Raw genomic sequence first — 16,107 nt, forward strand, 5'->3', positions numbered from 1 at the left:
AAAAATTAAAACTTTTTTTTTGACGACTTTTTTAATTAATGTTCGAATGGGCTTTAGAGTTTACTACAGTGCAAAGAAAAAGGTAGCCCAATTTCTAGACTACAACGAATTAACAATTTAGAAAAAAAACTTGAAGTTGGTGTAAAAAAGTTAATCATCTATATAAATCTAAATATTTTAGTTTACTTATGCTGTAAAATTGCAATTTATAAACAAGACTAAACTATTTATAAGAAGATATCTCATGAGGTTTTAAAAGTTGTGTTTCTATTTTACAAATTTTATCTTCTTTTTATTTTTATTTTTCTTTTGTTTAGTTATAAGATATTTATAAAAAATACGAGATTTCACTAATGAAAATGTGTTTATGAAGAAAACTTGGAATACTCTGTTTCTATAAATGATTTTTTTTTAAAACAGTTAAGTGTCAAGTATAATTCCTTGAAAATTTGGTTAAACTGGCTAATGGTGTTTGTGTATCGCAGTAAAGTTTGGAACAGTGGCAGATGATGGTGACATCCTTGAATTTCTATAAAAAAATTACTGCACACAAAGAGTTTGAAAGATCACCAGCTGAGTTGGTAATAGTTTGCATTCTGTTCGATTTTTGTTGTTGACACCTCCTGACAAAATCATTCTTGGGTTTGGATTAGAACCACTAGAATTGGCTGCACAACGGATTGAAAAGCTAAGGTGATTCAGTTGATAGTTTTTGTTTTCGAATAAAGGACTAGATTAAGCATTAGACCAAACATGAAAGTAAAACATTAAGCATCAAAGAGGAGGGTGAGTGGTAATTATTAACTACTAACCATTGGGTTTAATTGTAAGGGATTGAGGATAAAGAAACACGTTGAATTAAATGCAAGTAATTAAGTATCGTCCTAAAACATAGAGCACAAGTTCAATGGATTAATCAGCGTGGGCTTCTGGAGGCATTTGGAATTTTGACATGATGTTGTTATGTACCATGATCAATTGGTCGGTATCTTCTGGTGGTTTTAAGTTTGACTCGAGCCAAATGTAGGTTGGGTCGATGGGTCTTGATACAAACATCTCATTGGTGTAGTTTGACACTAACCAAGCTCCGAAAAATCTTGTAAATCTGGATGTAATCTTAAAGAGTCAAGGCACTTGACGGATGGGTCAACAACGCACAATACAAATCTAGACTCAACTATAAAACGAAAAATAAATAAATATCAAAACAACTAAAACCACAACACATGGATGAATCATATATACACCGGTGGCATATTCTTCAAAGATGATGGTTGATTCGTCCAACGTTATTCATACTTCATTTCACTTTCATTAGATTAACCCACTTGAGTAAGCTAACCGTCTCTCCAAATCTTATCTACCCACTTCGTACCATAGACAGACACATCCAACCATTGTTGTGGCTATTGGCAATTCATATCACTAACAAAAATCATCATTAGAAGACAACATCTATGACACACATCATGTTGATAGCGAGTTGTAAACAGATAAATTATTCAAAAAGAGACAACAAGTTGTACATTGAATCATGATTAACGTATCCCTGTATGCAAAATGTTTGTCAGCATGATCTTTCGCTCTTTTGTATTGATATACTTAAGAGAGAAAAACAACAACGAACCATGTGGGGATGGAGATGTGTGTCGATGGAAGCGGAGAATCAACAAAGAGAGATCAAATGCGCACATGCTCTTGAGTTATTGTTTCTGAAGATAAGTCCAATGAACAGACAGTAGATCTGCATCATTATCATGTGATCCTGTTCTTTGTGATAAAGAAATTTTATCTTCGAATATCACGCACGTTATAACTCAACGTCAAATCAACTATACCAAATAATTTCTCATCATGCTAAGTGAGCGGAAATATAGTCTTAGGAAAAGAACATTTCATTCGCATTCCTATGTTTTTTATGAATATTTTTTTATTCATGACGCTTAGGTCCATAATTTTCTTGGGATCATATACTTAAGTAAAAGCTAATTAGTAAGTTTAGTAAGTAAAACAAGAGATTGGTCCACGTTCGCAAAATCTCATCTTCAAAAACACTCTTATTTTCTACTTGTGGCAGGGAAACTCATTTTTTGGGTTAGTTTTCTTTTCCGGAAATAGATAAACAGATTCGAAAAGGCTCAAGCTAACTTATGATTTTAAAATATGAGAACTTGGGTTTCACACTATTCCAGAGCTGAGGTGATGCACTAATAAATTAAGTTTATCTCGGTAAACAAGATATGGTTGCCTACCAAAAAATCAGAATCAGTAAACGACCATTCGATTATACTAATGAGTCATCCCTTTTTTATTTGCGTATAGTAATGACATTTTCTTGCCTAAAGTAAAATATTTAAGAAGCAAATCGTAAGATTAAAATTGACGGCTTACCCACTTGTGTGTAACTCGTCGTCATCCAGTCACTTCGTTGTTGTCCTAATGCGCGTATTCTTGTCTTTTATTATTCCACTTGCGCCAACATACAGAGTCACACACGCCTATGATACGTTGAAACGCTTGTTTTTTAACTGTTTGGATTAGCCATCTTTTGTTTCTTTTCTTTAATTATTTTTCTTTATATCTAAAATTAGTATTTTAAATATTCATTTTAAGTGTTTCAAAAAATAATATTCATTATATTTGAAAATTAATTTTTTACATTTTAACTAATACATTTGTTTTTGAAATATTTTTTTTAATAAAAATATAAAATAAAAAGTAAGGAAACTTTATTAAAAGTAAATAAAACTTTAAGCTAATTAAATATAAACATAAAGTTAATAAACACAATCTCAAACTTTAAAATACATAAAAAATAGCATACGTCTTTCACATATTTATAATCATTATTTTACTTTTTTTTATATAGGACTTTGTCAAAAAAATATATCAAATTCTTATTTAAGTTCAAAGAATAACACATTACATTTTATAATATCATAGAAATAACGGTAAGATTCTGTAAAGACAAGCACCATGCTTTCAAAGAAGTGGCGGTCCTCATCTTACATGAACAGCAAGAATAATTGACTAAAGCTGTGAAATTATCATTTTGAAATAAATATTACTACAGCTTTTCGACTTATGTTTTCAAGGATATTTTGTTATTCCACCGGCCTTATTCTGCCATGAATCTCTCTAATGATTTATAATATCTTTCTAGAGGAAAAAAAAGAGCACTAGTCAAATGATTCATGAATAAATTTGAGTCGGAAGAAAAGTCTAAGTAACTAAAAATAAGTTTTTTTTTTTTTTTTTTTTTACCTTGTTTAAAACATTTCCTTTTATATTAATTCAAAGCTGGCTGTAGGAGTTTATTTGTAAACTGATATAGGTATACAGAGAATAAGCCGCTCTCTCTCTCTCTCCCTCCTTCGTTCTCTTCCACTCTCTTCTCTTATATCCTCCATAGCTTTCTCTTCTCTCTGATCCGAAGAAGCTCACCATTGTTTGTTTCCTCACGCGAAAACCTTCAGGTAACACCAAAAGTCTACGAACAATAATTCTCTTAAATCTTAAAATTCTATTTCGTTTTTGATATTCCGACAATCTTACCGATGCGTTTCTGTTCTGTCTGTTTTCTTGATCTGTGGACTCATTTTATCTGAAACTCGAATTTTCATTACAAGAAGAATCCTGTTTTGTAACAGAGACTGTTGACTTTAGAGGTTATCTCTCGAGAGAGGAAAAAAATGAATCACGTACCATCTGATCAGAGCTTCTACATTGAGAGCGAGGAAGAAGACGATAGAAAAGATTACGAAGAAGAAGATGATGATGATCAAAGCCATTCTGATTCCTCCGATGCTAATGATGATAATCAGACACATACTAAGCCAAGCTCATACACTACAGCTTGGCCACAGAGTTACAGGTTCTATCTCTATCCCTTTATTTTCAATTATTTATGTTTTGACCACAAAGTTTTTGTTTTCTCAATTTGGTCCACGTATTGATATTTTGTGTGTTCTTGGTAATGTTTGTAGGCAGTCGATTGATCTTTACAGTAGTGTACCGTCTCCCAACATCGGTTTTCTTGGGAATAACTCGGTGACGAGATTTGGAAGCTCTTTCTTGTCTTCTTCGTTGATAAGAAGACACACTCCTGAGTCTTTACCTGCTGTTACAAAGCCTCTGCTCGAAGCAGATGAGCAAGCACTACCACCACCACCTAAACACAGACTCAGCTCTCATGGCTTGCTCTCTCCTGCTCCTTCGAGGAGAGGTTCAATGCGGAAGGACGAGAAAGTATTCATGGTCTCTCATGAGATTCCTATGTCACGCAACAGCTCATACGGACAAGCTGTTCTAAATGGTGAGTTTATTTTACCATAATGCTTTATGTAGTTTAAAAAGTCTAAAAGATGCTTGGCTTGATGATATATAGTAGTAACATGTGAGAGCAAATTATTATGAAAAGTTGCCAAACTTTTCTCTAGTGTTTGTTTGACAGTATAAGAATCTAGGGTGTGTGTTAGCATATAAAATATTCGGATGCTTTTTTTTGTTATGTGTGTATGTGAAAACTTAAAAAGATGCTTGGCTAGTTGATGATAGCACGTAGTAACATGTGAGAGCAAATCATTATGAAAAGTTGTCAACCTTTACTCTATTGTTTCATATTAAGAATCTAGGGTGTGTATTAGAATATGCTTTTTTTTTGTTTAGATTCTTTCATATTCTGATATGTGTGTACGGGCCTAAGACCGTCTTCTACGGTCTTGAAGAACTTTGTTTTTATAAAACGTGAGAAAAAGTACAAAATAGCAATCAACTCTATTGTCATATATCACATGGAAGCACATGAGCAAAACTGTTTATATAGACCAAACACGTCTAAGTTCAAAGAACATGATTGTTTATCATTTTGCTCTTAAATCAATTTATGATGATGGTCTTCGTCTATAACATGTGGGTCATGTGTAGGATTGAACGTTCTATGTGGAGTTGGAATACTTTCAACGCCTTATGCTGCCAAAGAAGGAGGATGGTTGGGACTAATGATACTGTTTATATATGGTTTGCTTTCTTTCTACACTGGAATACTCCTGCGTTACTGCCTCGACAGTGAGTCTGACCTTGAGACCTATCCTGATATTGGCCAAGCCGCGTTTGGTACCACTGGGCGTATCTTTGTCTCGGTAAGGGGCTAATATTTTTCTTGTCAATTGCACATATGATTAAACTAAGTTTTGGATCGCCTTTTGGCGTTTGAACAAATGGAACAACTCAAAAGCTAAGGACAACAAGTAGATCAGTTAGTTAATCTCTTACTAATCATTCCATCATTGTTATCAGAAGTCAATAGTACAATCTTATGAACTTCTAAATGTTTCATTAAATACATCAATAAAATATTACAACTATGTGTTAAGTAGACAACCCTACTCTCATTCATAGTTAAGCAAAGGTTGAGATTATTAGATAGCTTACCACCATTAGTGGAATCTGATGACATTTATTTTCATTTTATTTTAATTATTTTCTTCTTTTTTATGTATTGCAGATAGTACTCTACTTGGAGCTATACGTAAGTACCTTTTCCATTCATCCAGTAAATGACTTTAGTTTAACTTTATTAACTCTTTTTGTCAAGAAAAAGTACATAATAAAAGAGAATCCAAGTGGTGTTAAAAAAACATAACATAAAAAACACAACATGGCCCCATGTCGTGAAACAAATTAGCATAGGGCCCCATAGATTCTCACATTAGTTCATTCTAGATTTGATGATACCTCTTTTTACTTTTCTCTTTGTATCTATTTGTTCCTTTTTCAAGTTGTTTTGCACGTCACTAAAGCAGCAAAGATATACTTATTTTTAGATTGAATGGTCCCTAAAAGCTTATTAAAGGCTACTACTACTAGTGTGAAATGAATTTTCTGACAGTTTAGTTTAGATGTAACTTGTTGAGACACCTTCTCAATACCAGGTTCTTTGTTTCTTAATCTTTTGTTGCACCATGAATGTATATTTTTTTGCAGGCGTGCTGTGTTGAATATATAATATTGGAGAGTGATAATCTCTCTTCATTATTTCCAAATGCTGCCTTCGGTATTGGAGGATTTGAGTTAGATGCACGCCATCTATTTGCAATACTAACCACTCTCGCTGTTCTCCCCACCGTCTGGCTCAGAGATCTCAGTGTACTGAGTTATATCTCAGGTGTAGTTTTGTTTTCTTTTCCTCTAACTTAAGATATACTTAAAACATAAGTCTAGAAATGTTCCTAACATTGACTATTTTTGTCAAAATTTTGTCAGCTGGAGGGGTGATTGCATCGGTGCTAGTGGTTTTGTGTTTGTTTTGGATTGGTTTGGTAGATGAAGTTGGAATCCACAGCAAAGGAACTACACTAAACTTGTCAACCTTACCTGTAGCTATAGGGCTATATGGTTACTGCTACTCAGGACATGCTGTTTTCCCCAATATTTATACTTCTATGGCAAAACCAACTCAATACCCTGCTGTTCTCTTGACATGGTAAGCTTATATCGTTTTTAACAAGTTCTTAAAGCTCCTCTTAACTATATATTTTCTAAATACATTCGTCATACAATGATTGATAAATGCATTGCAGCTTTGGAATTTGTACTCTGATGTATGCCGGTGTGGCTGTTATGGGTTATACAATGTTTGGAGAAGCAACAGAATCACAGTTTACTCTCAACTTGCCTCAAGAGTTGGTTGCAACTAAGATTGCGGTCTGGACTACGGTAAATAGAACAAACATGTTTTCATTGCACTACTGATTGCATGTTGGTTATATGATCACACAGGAACTAAAACCGATTTTTAATCTATTTTCTCAGGTGGTGAATCCATTTACCAAATATCCTTTCCAATAAAGATAGAAAATAGTTTTATTTTACTTTTTAACTTCTATAAATCTATATTTGTGTGTCACCTTAACAAAAGAAAGCACATATGCTTTGACCATATCTCCAGTAGCACTGAGTCTTGAGGAACTGATACCAGAAAGACATAACAAGTCGCATTGGTACGCCATTGCCATTAGAACCGCATTGGTCTTCTCTACTTTGCTTGTCGGTCTCTCAATTCCCTTCTTTGGTACATCCTCTCTACCATTGCTCATTTTCTTCAGGATCATACTTTTTGCTATTAGTAAACACTCAAAAAAATCTTGTAGGTCTTGTCATGTCATTGATTGGATCCTTGTTGACAATGCTCGTCGTAAGCTATCTGTTCCTTCTCTATAATAATAACCTGACGCTATTTTTAGATATGTAAGTTCATATTTTGTTTGTGCAGACGCTAATACTTCCCCCAGTTTGTTTCCTGAGCATTGTACGGGGAAAAGTTACCTCGACACAGGTAATGGTTCTTAGCAATTCTATATCTATACTCAGTGTAACATAAAAACATTGTTGTAAACTTCATTAACAAATGGTTTTTGGTTTGTTTTTGTAGATGATGTTGTGTGTCTTAATCATCATAATAGGAGCAATATCTTCCGTAATTGGCTCATATTCAGCTCTCTCCAAGATCATTCAAAAACTGAGCAGCTGAACATGAATCTCTTTTTCTTTTTATACAAAATCTTATTACCCATTTTGGTTTCATATAGCAAACTCATTCTTGCATTCACGGTTTTTTTATTGTAATATTTTGAGTGATGATGATCTGCATCTTTAGACTGGTTTGAAACAAATCCATTAATGATGTTTTTGATTAATAAAGATTCTCCCTTAGCAATCAAAATCCAAATCTTTCTCTACAATCCTTTCTTTCAAAAACCTGTAAGTACTTCCTCTACTCTTGAGAATCAACTCAGAATTCTTCATTAACACTGCTTGGTCTCTGTAAGGCTCTATTAGAATAGCTGTTCAAGTCTTATTCTTCTTACACAAGTAAAAAGATTTGTGAATGTCTCTCAAAGGCCTTGTGAACCTTCTGAGGCAATATAAAATGTTCAACCTTGACTCTCAATCTACAACCTTTTGATGGGAAAAAGGAAACTCAATAGTTGAATGGTCTACTCCTCCTCCTCTCTTATTCATTGCATTCTTATCTGCAACACAGACAACCTTTTCTCCATTACTGTTTACAGCTAAACCCTTTACTCTACTAATTTGAAAAAATAATCAATATTCATCTCTTAACTGAAGGTAATCATCTTTCTTCCATTTCATGTAAACATCAACATAAGAACGTCTCTGTGTCCAAGAGGAAGCTAGGGGTTTAAGGGTTTGGGCACGGCGGCTAATGAAGAGCAACGTGTGGAAGAAGATATCTAAAACCCTAATTTAAAGCTTGTTAATATTTTATAACAATGACAATAATATTTTCATAACACAAACACAAACGCTGAGTTCTTTTTTTGTTTGGTTTGTTTATGTTCTGTCTCAAAAATCAAAGAGAAGTGACAAGTTTAGGAGACCAAGTAGGCAGATTAGGACAACCATTTACCCCAGTTACAAGTTCAACAAATCTTTTCTTAACTCTCTCTCTCCTTGACGCCTCAAACGCATCTTTAGGCGTCAAGCTTTTCACCAACGGCAAAGCTGGAGATACCTCGTCTGAAGTCTCCACTATCCTTTCTAACATCTCTGAAACCTCACCCATCGTTGGCCTTGACTTTGCTTTCACCATCAAACACCTGTTGGCAACAGCAGCCAGCTTCAAAGCCGACTTGAGGTAGTAGTTTCCTTCAAGTCTTGGGTCAATGATCATCTTGAACTTCTTGATATCAGTCAAGTGAGGTCTTATCCACTCCAAGATGTTCTGCTCGTTTCTTGGGCGGTTCCTATCGAAGGGACGTCTCCCTGTGATGAGCTCATACAGAAAGATTCCGTAGCTCCACACATCGCTTTTGGCTGTGAGGTGTCCTGTTTGGATGTACTCAGGTGCTGCATAACCAATGGTTCCTACAACCTGGTGGATTCATAGTTTCTTTAGAACAAATGCGAATCAAACACGAAAAAGCAAGAACACTATTGAAACAATAAGTATTGTTTCAGAATTTGTATATTAATTATGTGAATAAATAATTTATAATCTTTTAAACTCGTATTTATACATTCTCAAAACCCGATATCTATTTTTCCTAAATTTTACATCTACTAATGACGGTTCTTTTAATCCTAAAAGGTTACTGTAACTCTAGAATCAATACAGTTTACTTATGATGGTGGTTTCAATTGAAGATAAGAAAATAAACACTTAGTGAGACTGCCATTACCGCGGTGGAGACATGAGTGACTCCCTTGGAAGGACCCATACGAGCCAGTCCAAAGTCAGAGAGCTTTGCGTTCCAGTTCTCATCAAGAAGAATATTGGAAGATTTGAAGTCCCTAAATATGATCTGCATGAACATACATTTCAAGAACATATAAAATAATAGTTTAAAGCTATTAATATGTGACCATGTTAAGGAGGAGAAAGAGACCTGAAACTCCATGCCTTGATGAAGATAAGCTAGCCCTCGAGCAGTGTCTTGAGCAATCTTCATTCTTGTGGACCAAGGAAGAGGAGTGACTATAAAACGATTTGATAAATGGTCTTGAACGCTTCTGTTTGGTACGTATTCATAAACTAGTAGCCGTTGGATCCCTCTCTCATCATCCTCAGCGCAGTAACCTATCAGCTTCACCAGATTTGGATGCTCCACTACCCCCAACACGTTTACTTCTGTCACCCATTCTTTATGCCCCTATCAATACATATAAGGCTATGTTGTTAGAGATTAAATCTGCTGCAAGTTAGAACAGAAGTCTAGAGCTGGTTATGGACACAGTCGGATGAAACATTCGCCTTGGTCATAAAATTTTAAAGAACTATTATACATAGGTTGCATGTATTCTAAATTGTCGATTTTTACATATTAAAATCAACTTTAAAATATTTATAATCTCATTAATCTCAGTCAGGCCTTTATAGAACCAAATCAAAACATATTGAAATGTTCAAACCAAAATAAAGCAAGAAGGAAAAAGTAGGAAAGAAAGAGAGAGAGAGAGGAGCTTTGCTTGCCTGAAGACCTCTTCTACTGAGTTGTTTAACAGCTATATCAATCTTCTTACGAGAATCTTGAGGGTTCTGAATGATGCCACGAAACACACCACCAAATCCACCTTCACCGATCATCAAGGACCGGCTGAAGTTCTTGGTAGCGGTTTTGAGGTCATCGAGGGCAAAGACTTTGAGATTGTTACTGTGTGTCTCTGAGAGAACGTGCAAGGAAGAAGTGATGGAAGTTGTAGTACTTGTACTTGAGTTAAACTCAGACCCTGATCCTTGCAATGAATCAAAATTTCTAGTCTTAGCTGCTCCATCCTGAGGTTTATCTTTGCTGAAGTAGAAACATTTCATTGCCTTTGATGAAACCAGCCGCCTCACTGTGTAAGGAAAAGTACCCCCAAGGAAACAGAAACACAAGATCAGAGATGACTTAACAAAGAAAAATGTGAACCAAGCAAGTCAGATTCCATCTCTCAGCACAATATCTTGGCATTTCTTGGAATACACAATATAGAAAAAATAGAAATATGGTAATAGTGTTGAGTTGAGAAAGAAACCTGGTGTAGAGTTATTCATGTTGTGATGAGGTTGCTCATGTTCATTATTGAGAGAGAGAGAGAGAGCTTTAAAGTAAGTTTTGGAGAGAGAGAGAGAGGAAGAAGAAGAAGTTGAGCTCCGCATGAACTAATGAGGAAGTCAAATAGGCATTGGCAGCTGGATTTTGCCGCTTACCAACCCAGAGACGTTTTTATTTATTCTTTTCTTAATCTTGTTTTCAGCCTCTTCCTTGCTTACTGTTTAATAGACTAATCCAAGAACACGTTATTCCCTTTCATTTCTTTAATACATTTTTTTTGATATTCTACTCACCGGCTTTATCTCTGGCCGGAGTCGTTAAGGTAAAAGGGGTTTAAATAAGAGATTAATGAAAATTTTCAGTTACTTTCTTCTTACTACTTCAAACAGGCTTCTCTGTAACATACGAATTGTACTAAGAAACGCTTCGCCTCAGGGGACATGGCCATGCGTTATAGTCTTGATACCACATACAAAAATGATATCTTGTCGACAAGTTATACTACTTGCACAAACAAAAATTTGTTTGACAAGTTCTAAACTACAAGTCTACAAGTCACACACGCACTCTACCATACCCGGATGACATCATTAGTATAAATAATTTTAGTCAATCCTAACTCAAAATGTTTTACCTTATTCATTAAATGTTGTTGAAATAGGTGGTCCTTGAAATGTTGGATTATTAGAGAAGAGACATACACATTTAGTTATAAGTTCCCTTTCAACTAATGGAAGCAAAGAGTTAAGTGTCAGTCATCTAACTGAGAATCATCCACCTATAACTAAAAAGAGACGCACCAAGAAGTAAACCCACACACCTAAGACTTGCACCATCACAACATTTTTGTCTTACCTTTGCAGGAACGGAGCTTCCAAGGCAACCGTCTCATCCTTACTAGGATAGCTACTAGAAGATTCCTATACCTTAGATAACTACTAGTATATCTTGTTGTCTAAAGTAGATTAGTATATAGATATAATTTCTTCTAGTCTCTATTCTCGGTAACAATTACTCCGGTACAAATAGAAATACCAATGTGATCAATAAACTCAACAAATTACAATACAAACTCTATAGCCCTCAGTTATCTGCAAGCCAGTACAAAATAATGAAATCTGATATGACTTTAGAACCAACAAGAAACCGGACAGAACCAAACTGATTGCTACAACAGCCAGAAAAATATAGTGAAATCAAAACCCACACAACAACTATTCTAATTCTGTTTTCACACACTGAGTTAAATTCCAAAAAACATTTATTTGACCCGATTGGATTCCACTGAACCGAGTTAGATTTCAACCGGATAACCGGTTTATTCCGGTTCGGTTCGGTTCGGTTCAGAACAAGATTGATTGCTTGTTTCAAATTGAAGAGCGAGCGTGAAGGAGCCCCTTCTTCATCGTTGCTCTCCGAAGAAAAAGCTCTCACTAAACCCACAAGCTCCCTCAAATGGATGTTCCAAAGGATCAGATCGCTACTCTAATGGAGCACGGCCTCTACGATTCCGCCGAAATGCTCGTAAGCTTTTAACCCATTTCGATTCTCTTCTCTAAATCCCTAGTTTTCATCTGATAAAACTCTCTAAATTCTCAGGGCTGCTTCCTCGTTTCGTCCTCTACTGTTAGCGCCGAAGCTAGCCCTCATCTCAAGGCCGAGACTTTGGTTAATCTCCGAAACTAGTAGGCTCCATATCGTTCATTACTGATTGAAAGTTTGATTCTTTATCCAGATTCTACTTGGAGATGCTCTGTTTCATCAGAGAGAGTACCGTAGAGCTATTGTAAGATCTTTTTATGTTTGACTAGTTATGTAAAGTTACGAACTTTGTGTTTTTTTTTTTGGTTAGCATACGTACAAGCAAGCGTTGCATCACTGTGCAAGAGTTCCGAAGCAAAGCTCTGGTATTTCGAGGAGTTCGTTGTCTTTGTCTACTAGATCGTCTGTGAATGCTTCTAGTGTCTCTGCTATTAATGAGAACGAGGTAAGTTTAGCGTTTTTGCTTTGGTTGGAGTTTAGTAGGAGCTCATGTGTGTGTGTATAACTTTTCTCTTAGGTGAGATTCAAGATTGCTTCATCTCACTTTGCTCTTAGTGAAACCAAAGCTGCCATCGCTGAGGTATGTCTCTTCTGTCTTGTTCATCTGGATTTGTTGGTTCACAAACATTGGTATATAGAAGAGAATATATGTGTGAGAGAATTAAAAAAAAGGAGCTGTTTAGGGATTAGTCTGCTTCTCAGAATAGATTTGTTTTGTATAGGTTGGCTTATATCAGAGTTCTGTTGGTGTAATTTTCTTCAAAGAAATATTATTGAGCCATGATTAGTTGGTTGTTTTAGTTTCCCTTAATCGGGTTGTATTAGCCTCCTGTCGTCACCCATTAATGAAAATTTACTAAACAAGTAAAACTAAATGATTCTTTGATTCCAACACTGCTTGTAGGTATTTAAGGATGATGAATCATAGTGTGCTTAGTTATAATCTGTTATTGCACTTTTTTTTCTTTCTTTGCCAGATGGAGTCTGTCAAGACAAGGAGCTTGGAGATGAATATATTGATGGCGAAGCTTCATCGAAATTCTGGATATAACCGTGGTGCTATTGCTTTTTATAAAGAGTGTTTAAGGTCTCTTTCTCATTTTCTTTCCCAACATTCCCTAACATTGAAACACTGTCACAAAAATATCCTTTTTTTTATGTATACAACAAACTTAAATCTTGAATCTCTGCAGGCAATGTCCTTATGTACTCGAAGCCATCATAGGATTAGCTGAACTTGGAGCCACTGCAAAGGATATCATATCAGCTTTTACTCAGGTGTCATCCCTTTCTACGATTTTCTTTTATCAGTTGCTTTTGGTTTTAATAATTTCTTTCAATGTTTTTTTCGCATCTCTTGCTCCTTATTTTACATTGACCTTTTCCATTTAAAATCCATACTACTTTATAATTTGTTGTGTCGTTGGTCATTTCAGACTTCAAGTAGAAGTGCAAAAGTTTCGCTCGATCAGATTGATCCTACCCGTTGGTTGCAGGTAAGAATACTCTTTGAAAGTGTTTACAAAAATGGAAACCTGTTTGAAACTAAAATCATAAATATTGTGTCCAAGCTGGTTATTGTGAGTGAGTTAGTATCTTATAATCTGTTATGTTCTTCGGAATACGACTTCATCTGTAATGGCTCTAAGAGTTTTGTCACTAAAGAATAAAGATGAGGTGAATGCCAAATTTAATGAACTATACATTTTGTACATAGGGAAAAGCTTTTCATTGTTCATGAGTAGAAAGTGGTATAATCATCTTGATAGCATTTGCTTTATGTTGTGTTAGCATCAGCTCGACTGTTCAACCAGCAACGTAATATGTTATATACCTTCTCTTGGATGGCTGTTTCCTTGGTTTCGTATTATAGCTTAACTGCCATTAAATTTATAATCTTCCTTCTCTGCTTCTGTAATTTTGTTCGTTTTCACAGCGATATGTCGAGGCCCAGTGTTGTGTTGCTTCACATGCTTACAAAGGTAGCTCTCTACTTCCTTTTGGAATGCACATGTCTACATCTCATCAGATATAGCTTCTGAATCTTTGTGTCTAAACCTGTAGATTTTATGTCTTACATATAATTTTGCGGCATGCGGCAATGATTAATCGGATAGTGTGCAATGTTATTGTGTTTCCTCAGGGGCGCTGGAACTCTTTGCTGAACTTTTACAACGGTTTCCAAATAACGTACACTTGTTGACTGAGACGGCAAAGGTTAGAGCTGACTGATGTTTTGCCTAAAGCTGATTAACATAATTTTGGTAAATAGTGACCTCTTCCATCATAGGTAGAAGCCATTATTGGGAAAAATGATGAGGCCATAATGAGATTTGAGAAGGTAGTCAATATTTTTCTTTCAACTTCTTTAAATCAAGGAATGTGCATAATAATACATAAGCTTTTGTAGGTTCGATCAATTGATCCTTACACACTTACCTGTATGGATGAGTATGCGATGCTGCTACAGATGAAGTGCGACTATTCCAGGCTAAACAAGCTCGTCCACGATTTATTAAGCATTGATCATACAAGAGCAGAAGTATTTGTAGCTTTGTCTGTACTATGGGAAAGGAAAGATCCAAGGACAGCATTATCTTATGCTGAAAAGGTTAGCTTGCTGCAACTGAAATTTTTGTGTCAAATCTTTATGTGATATCTGATGAGATTCACTATGTGATCAGAGTATCAGGGTAGATGAGAGGCACATACCCGGCTACATAGTGAAGGTGCATTTGTTTAAAGAGGATTTTTTTTTTAATTATTTTGTAAAAACGTTTTGTGTGTATATCCACTATCTTATTTCTATGTTTCAGGGAAACTTCCTTTTACTAGCAAAACGACCAGAAGCTGCAGCGATTGCCTTCAGGGCTGCCCAGAATCTGAGGTCTGATCTTCGTTCATATCAAGGTCTGATTAACAAGTGACAAAAAAACCGATATTCACTTCCATTGTTGTACTGTTTTGGTGGTATTAATCTTTAACAAGCTTGAAATATTGAGGTCATTTCAGGATTAGTCCATTCTTATTTGGCATTTGGCAAAACCAAAGAAGCGTTGTATACCGCTAGAGAAGCAATGAATGCAATGCCTCAGTCTGCAAAGGCTCTTAAATTAGTTGGTGATGTTCATGCTAATACATCAAGTGGCAGGGAAAAGGTAAAATATTAGTATTATACTTTGATGGATAGAAGTTTTGGGTGTAGCAGACTAATGATATGTTTTTTTATAACAGGCGAAAAAGTTCTATGAGTCAGCTCTGAGGCTAGAACCAGGGTACCTTGGAGCAGCCATAGCTCTAGCTGACCTTCATCTAATGGAAGGGAGGAACGGAGATGCTGTATCACTACTTGAACGGTATCTAAAAGACTGGGCTGATGAATCTCTCCATGTCAAGCTAGCTCAAGTGTTTGCTGCAACGAATATGCTTCAAGATTCTTTATCACACTATCAAGCTGCATTAAGGTATATAAATGTATATAAGATTCTAAACCAATAGTGTGTAACTCTCTTTGTTAACATTGTAAAAATGCAGGATAAATCCACAGAATGAGGCAGCCAAAAAGGGACTAGATCGCCTGGAGAAACAGATGAAGGTTGGTCAACCAACATTGTTGTTAAATCCAGACTCTCTATATCTTTTTAGTGCGTTACAAACTTTGTGGGGGTGTTGATTGGCAGGGAATAGACCCAGATGCAGCGGATGAGAATGACGAGAACGATGTTGAAGATGTTGATGGAGACACTGAAGAAGCAGAGCTCATGTGAAGACGTTCTCAGTATCCCCTTATCTTATGAAAGTGTAGTAGAACGCAGATGTCACAAGTTCACAATACAATTTCATTTCCTCTCTACAAAGTGTAATAGAAACAAAGTTTTCATTTTTGTGTTCATAATGGGACAAGACACAAAGATCACTGTTGACTCTCTACAAGTATGTCTGACTCCAAGAACAAAAATTTTAAAATAATATTAGTAATCTAATATAATATGTTTGACATGGGAAC

The 16,107-nt window shown here is 35.6% G+C and overlaps 3 protein-coding genes across 5 annotated transcripts; 2 read left to right on the forward strand and 1 right to left on the reverse strand.

Moving 5' to 3' along the window:
• The first annotated feature begins 3,291 nt into the window (after window positions 1-3,291).
• LOC103867061 (amino acid transporter AVT1C) lies at window positions 3,292-7,723 on the forward strand. Of its 2 annotated transcripts, none has more exons than XM_009145090.2 (13): window positions 3,292-3,476; window positions 3,651-3,874; window positions 3,987-4,315; window positions 4,927-5,141; window positions 5,507-5,530; window positions 5,986-6,166; window positions 6,265-6,484; window positions 6,582-6,717; window positions 6,814-6,833; window positions 6,927-7,072; window positions 7,152-7,195; window positions 7,274-7,336; window positions 7,433-7,723. In XM_009145090.2, the coding sequence occupies exons 2-13, from the start codon at window positions 3,693-3,695 to the stop codon at window positions 7,529-7,531; spliced, it is 1,659 nt and encodes a 552-aa protein (XP_009143338.1). In that variant the 5' UTR covers window positions 3,292-3,476; window positions 3,651-3,692; the 3' UTR covers window positions 7,532-7,723. The 2 variants fall into 2 exon arrangements, with proteins under 2 accessions (XP_009143338.1, XP_009143339.1); XM_009145091.2 differs by having other exon boundaries at window positions 3,316-3,476; window positions 3,633-3,874.
• A 533-nt stretch (window positions 7,724-8,256) lies between these two features.
• On the reverse strand, window positions 8,257-11,796 carry LOC103867062 (serine/threonine-protein kinase PCRK1-like). Of its 2 annotated transcripts, XM_009145092.3 has the most exons (5): window positions 10,540-11,796; window positions 9,995-10,359; window positions 9,411-9,674; window positions 9,204-9,326; window positions 8,257-8,896 (listed from the first exon to the last, which is right to left on the reverse strand). In XM_009145092.3, the coding sequence occupies exons 1-5, from the start codon at window positions 10,661-10,663 to the stop codon at window positions 8,375-8,377; spliced, it is 1,398 nt and encodes a 465-aa protein (XP_009143340.2). In that variant the 5' UTR covers window positions 10,664-11,796; the 3' UTR covers window positions 8,257-8,374. The 2 variants fall into 2 exon arrangements, with proteins under 2 accessions (XP_009143340.2, XP_033148151.1); XM_033292260.1 differs by having other exon boundaries at window positions 9,204-9,674.
• A 126-nt stretch (window positions 11,797-11,922) lies between these two features.
• LOC103867065 (anaphase-promoting complex subunit 7) lies at window positions 11,923-16,100 on the forward strand. Its single transcript, XM_009145094.3, has 18 exons — window positions 11,923-12,083; window positions 12,159-12,227; window positions 12,295-12,345; window positions 12,412-12,546; window positions 12,619-12,681; window positions 13,079-13,188; window positions 13,295-13,379; window positions 13,538-13,597; window positions 14,038-14,083; window positions 14,245-14,318; window positions 14,392-14,442; window positions 14,512-14,712; window positions 14,786-14,830; window positions 14,918-15,011; window positions 15,114-15,259; window positions 15,336-15,565; window positions 15,636-15,696; window positions 15,782-16,100. Exons 1-18 carry the CDS (start codon window positions 12,015-12,017, stop codon window positions 15,866-15,868), a joined length of 1,677 nt encoding a protein of 558 aa, XP_009143342.1. The 5' UTR covers window positions 11,923-12,014; the 3' UTR covers window positions 15,869-16,100.
• The last annotated feature ends 7 nt before the right edge of the window (window positions 16,101-16,107 follow it).

The sequence above is a fragment of the Brassica rapa genome, chromosome A05 (assembly GCF_000309985.2).
Source record: "Brassica rapa cultivar Chiifu-401-42 chromosome A05, CAAS_Brap_v3.01, whole genome shotgun sequence".
NCBI lineage: Eukaryota > Viridiplantae > Streptophyta > Magnoliopsida > Brassicales > Brassicaceae > Brassica > Brassica rapa.

Coding starts and splice junctions, on each gene's coding strand:
- LOC103867061 (XM_009145090.2), top strand. CDS start 3,693: ATGAATCACGTACCATCTGATCAGAGCTTCTACATTGAGAGCGAGGAA. Junction 5,531..5,985: donor TACTCTACTTGGAGCTATAC/GTAAGTACCTTT, acceptor ATTTTTTTGCAG/GCGTGCTGTGTTGAATATAT. Junction 6,834..6,926: donor GTGGTGAATCCATTTACCAA/ATATCCTTTCCA, acceptor AAAAGAAAGCAC/ATATGCTTTGACCATATCTC.
- LOC103867062 (XM_033292260.1), bottom strand. CDS start 10,663: ATGCGGAGCTCAACTTCTTCTTCTTCCTCTCTCTCTCTCTCCAAAACT. Junction 10,360..10,539: donor CATGAATAACTCTACACCAG/GTTTCTTTCTCA, acceptor TTCCTTACACAG/TGAGGCGGCTGGTTTCATCA. Junction 8,897..9,203: donor TCACTCATGTCTCCACCGCG/GTAATGGCAGTC, acceptor TGAATCCACCAG/GTTGTAGGAACCATTGGTTA.
- LOC103867065 (XM_009145094.3), top strand. CDS start 12,015: ATGGATGTTCCAAAGGATCAGATCGCTACTCTAATGGAGCACGGCCTC. Junction 14,084..14,244: donor TGCTTCACATGCTTACAAAG/GTAGCTCTCTAC, acceptor GTGTTTCCTCAG/GGGCGCTGGAACTCTTTGCT. Junction 15,566..15,635: donor CACTATCAAGCTGCATTAAG/GTATATAAATGT, acceptor GTAAAAATGCAG/GATAAATCCACAGAATGAGG.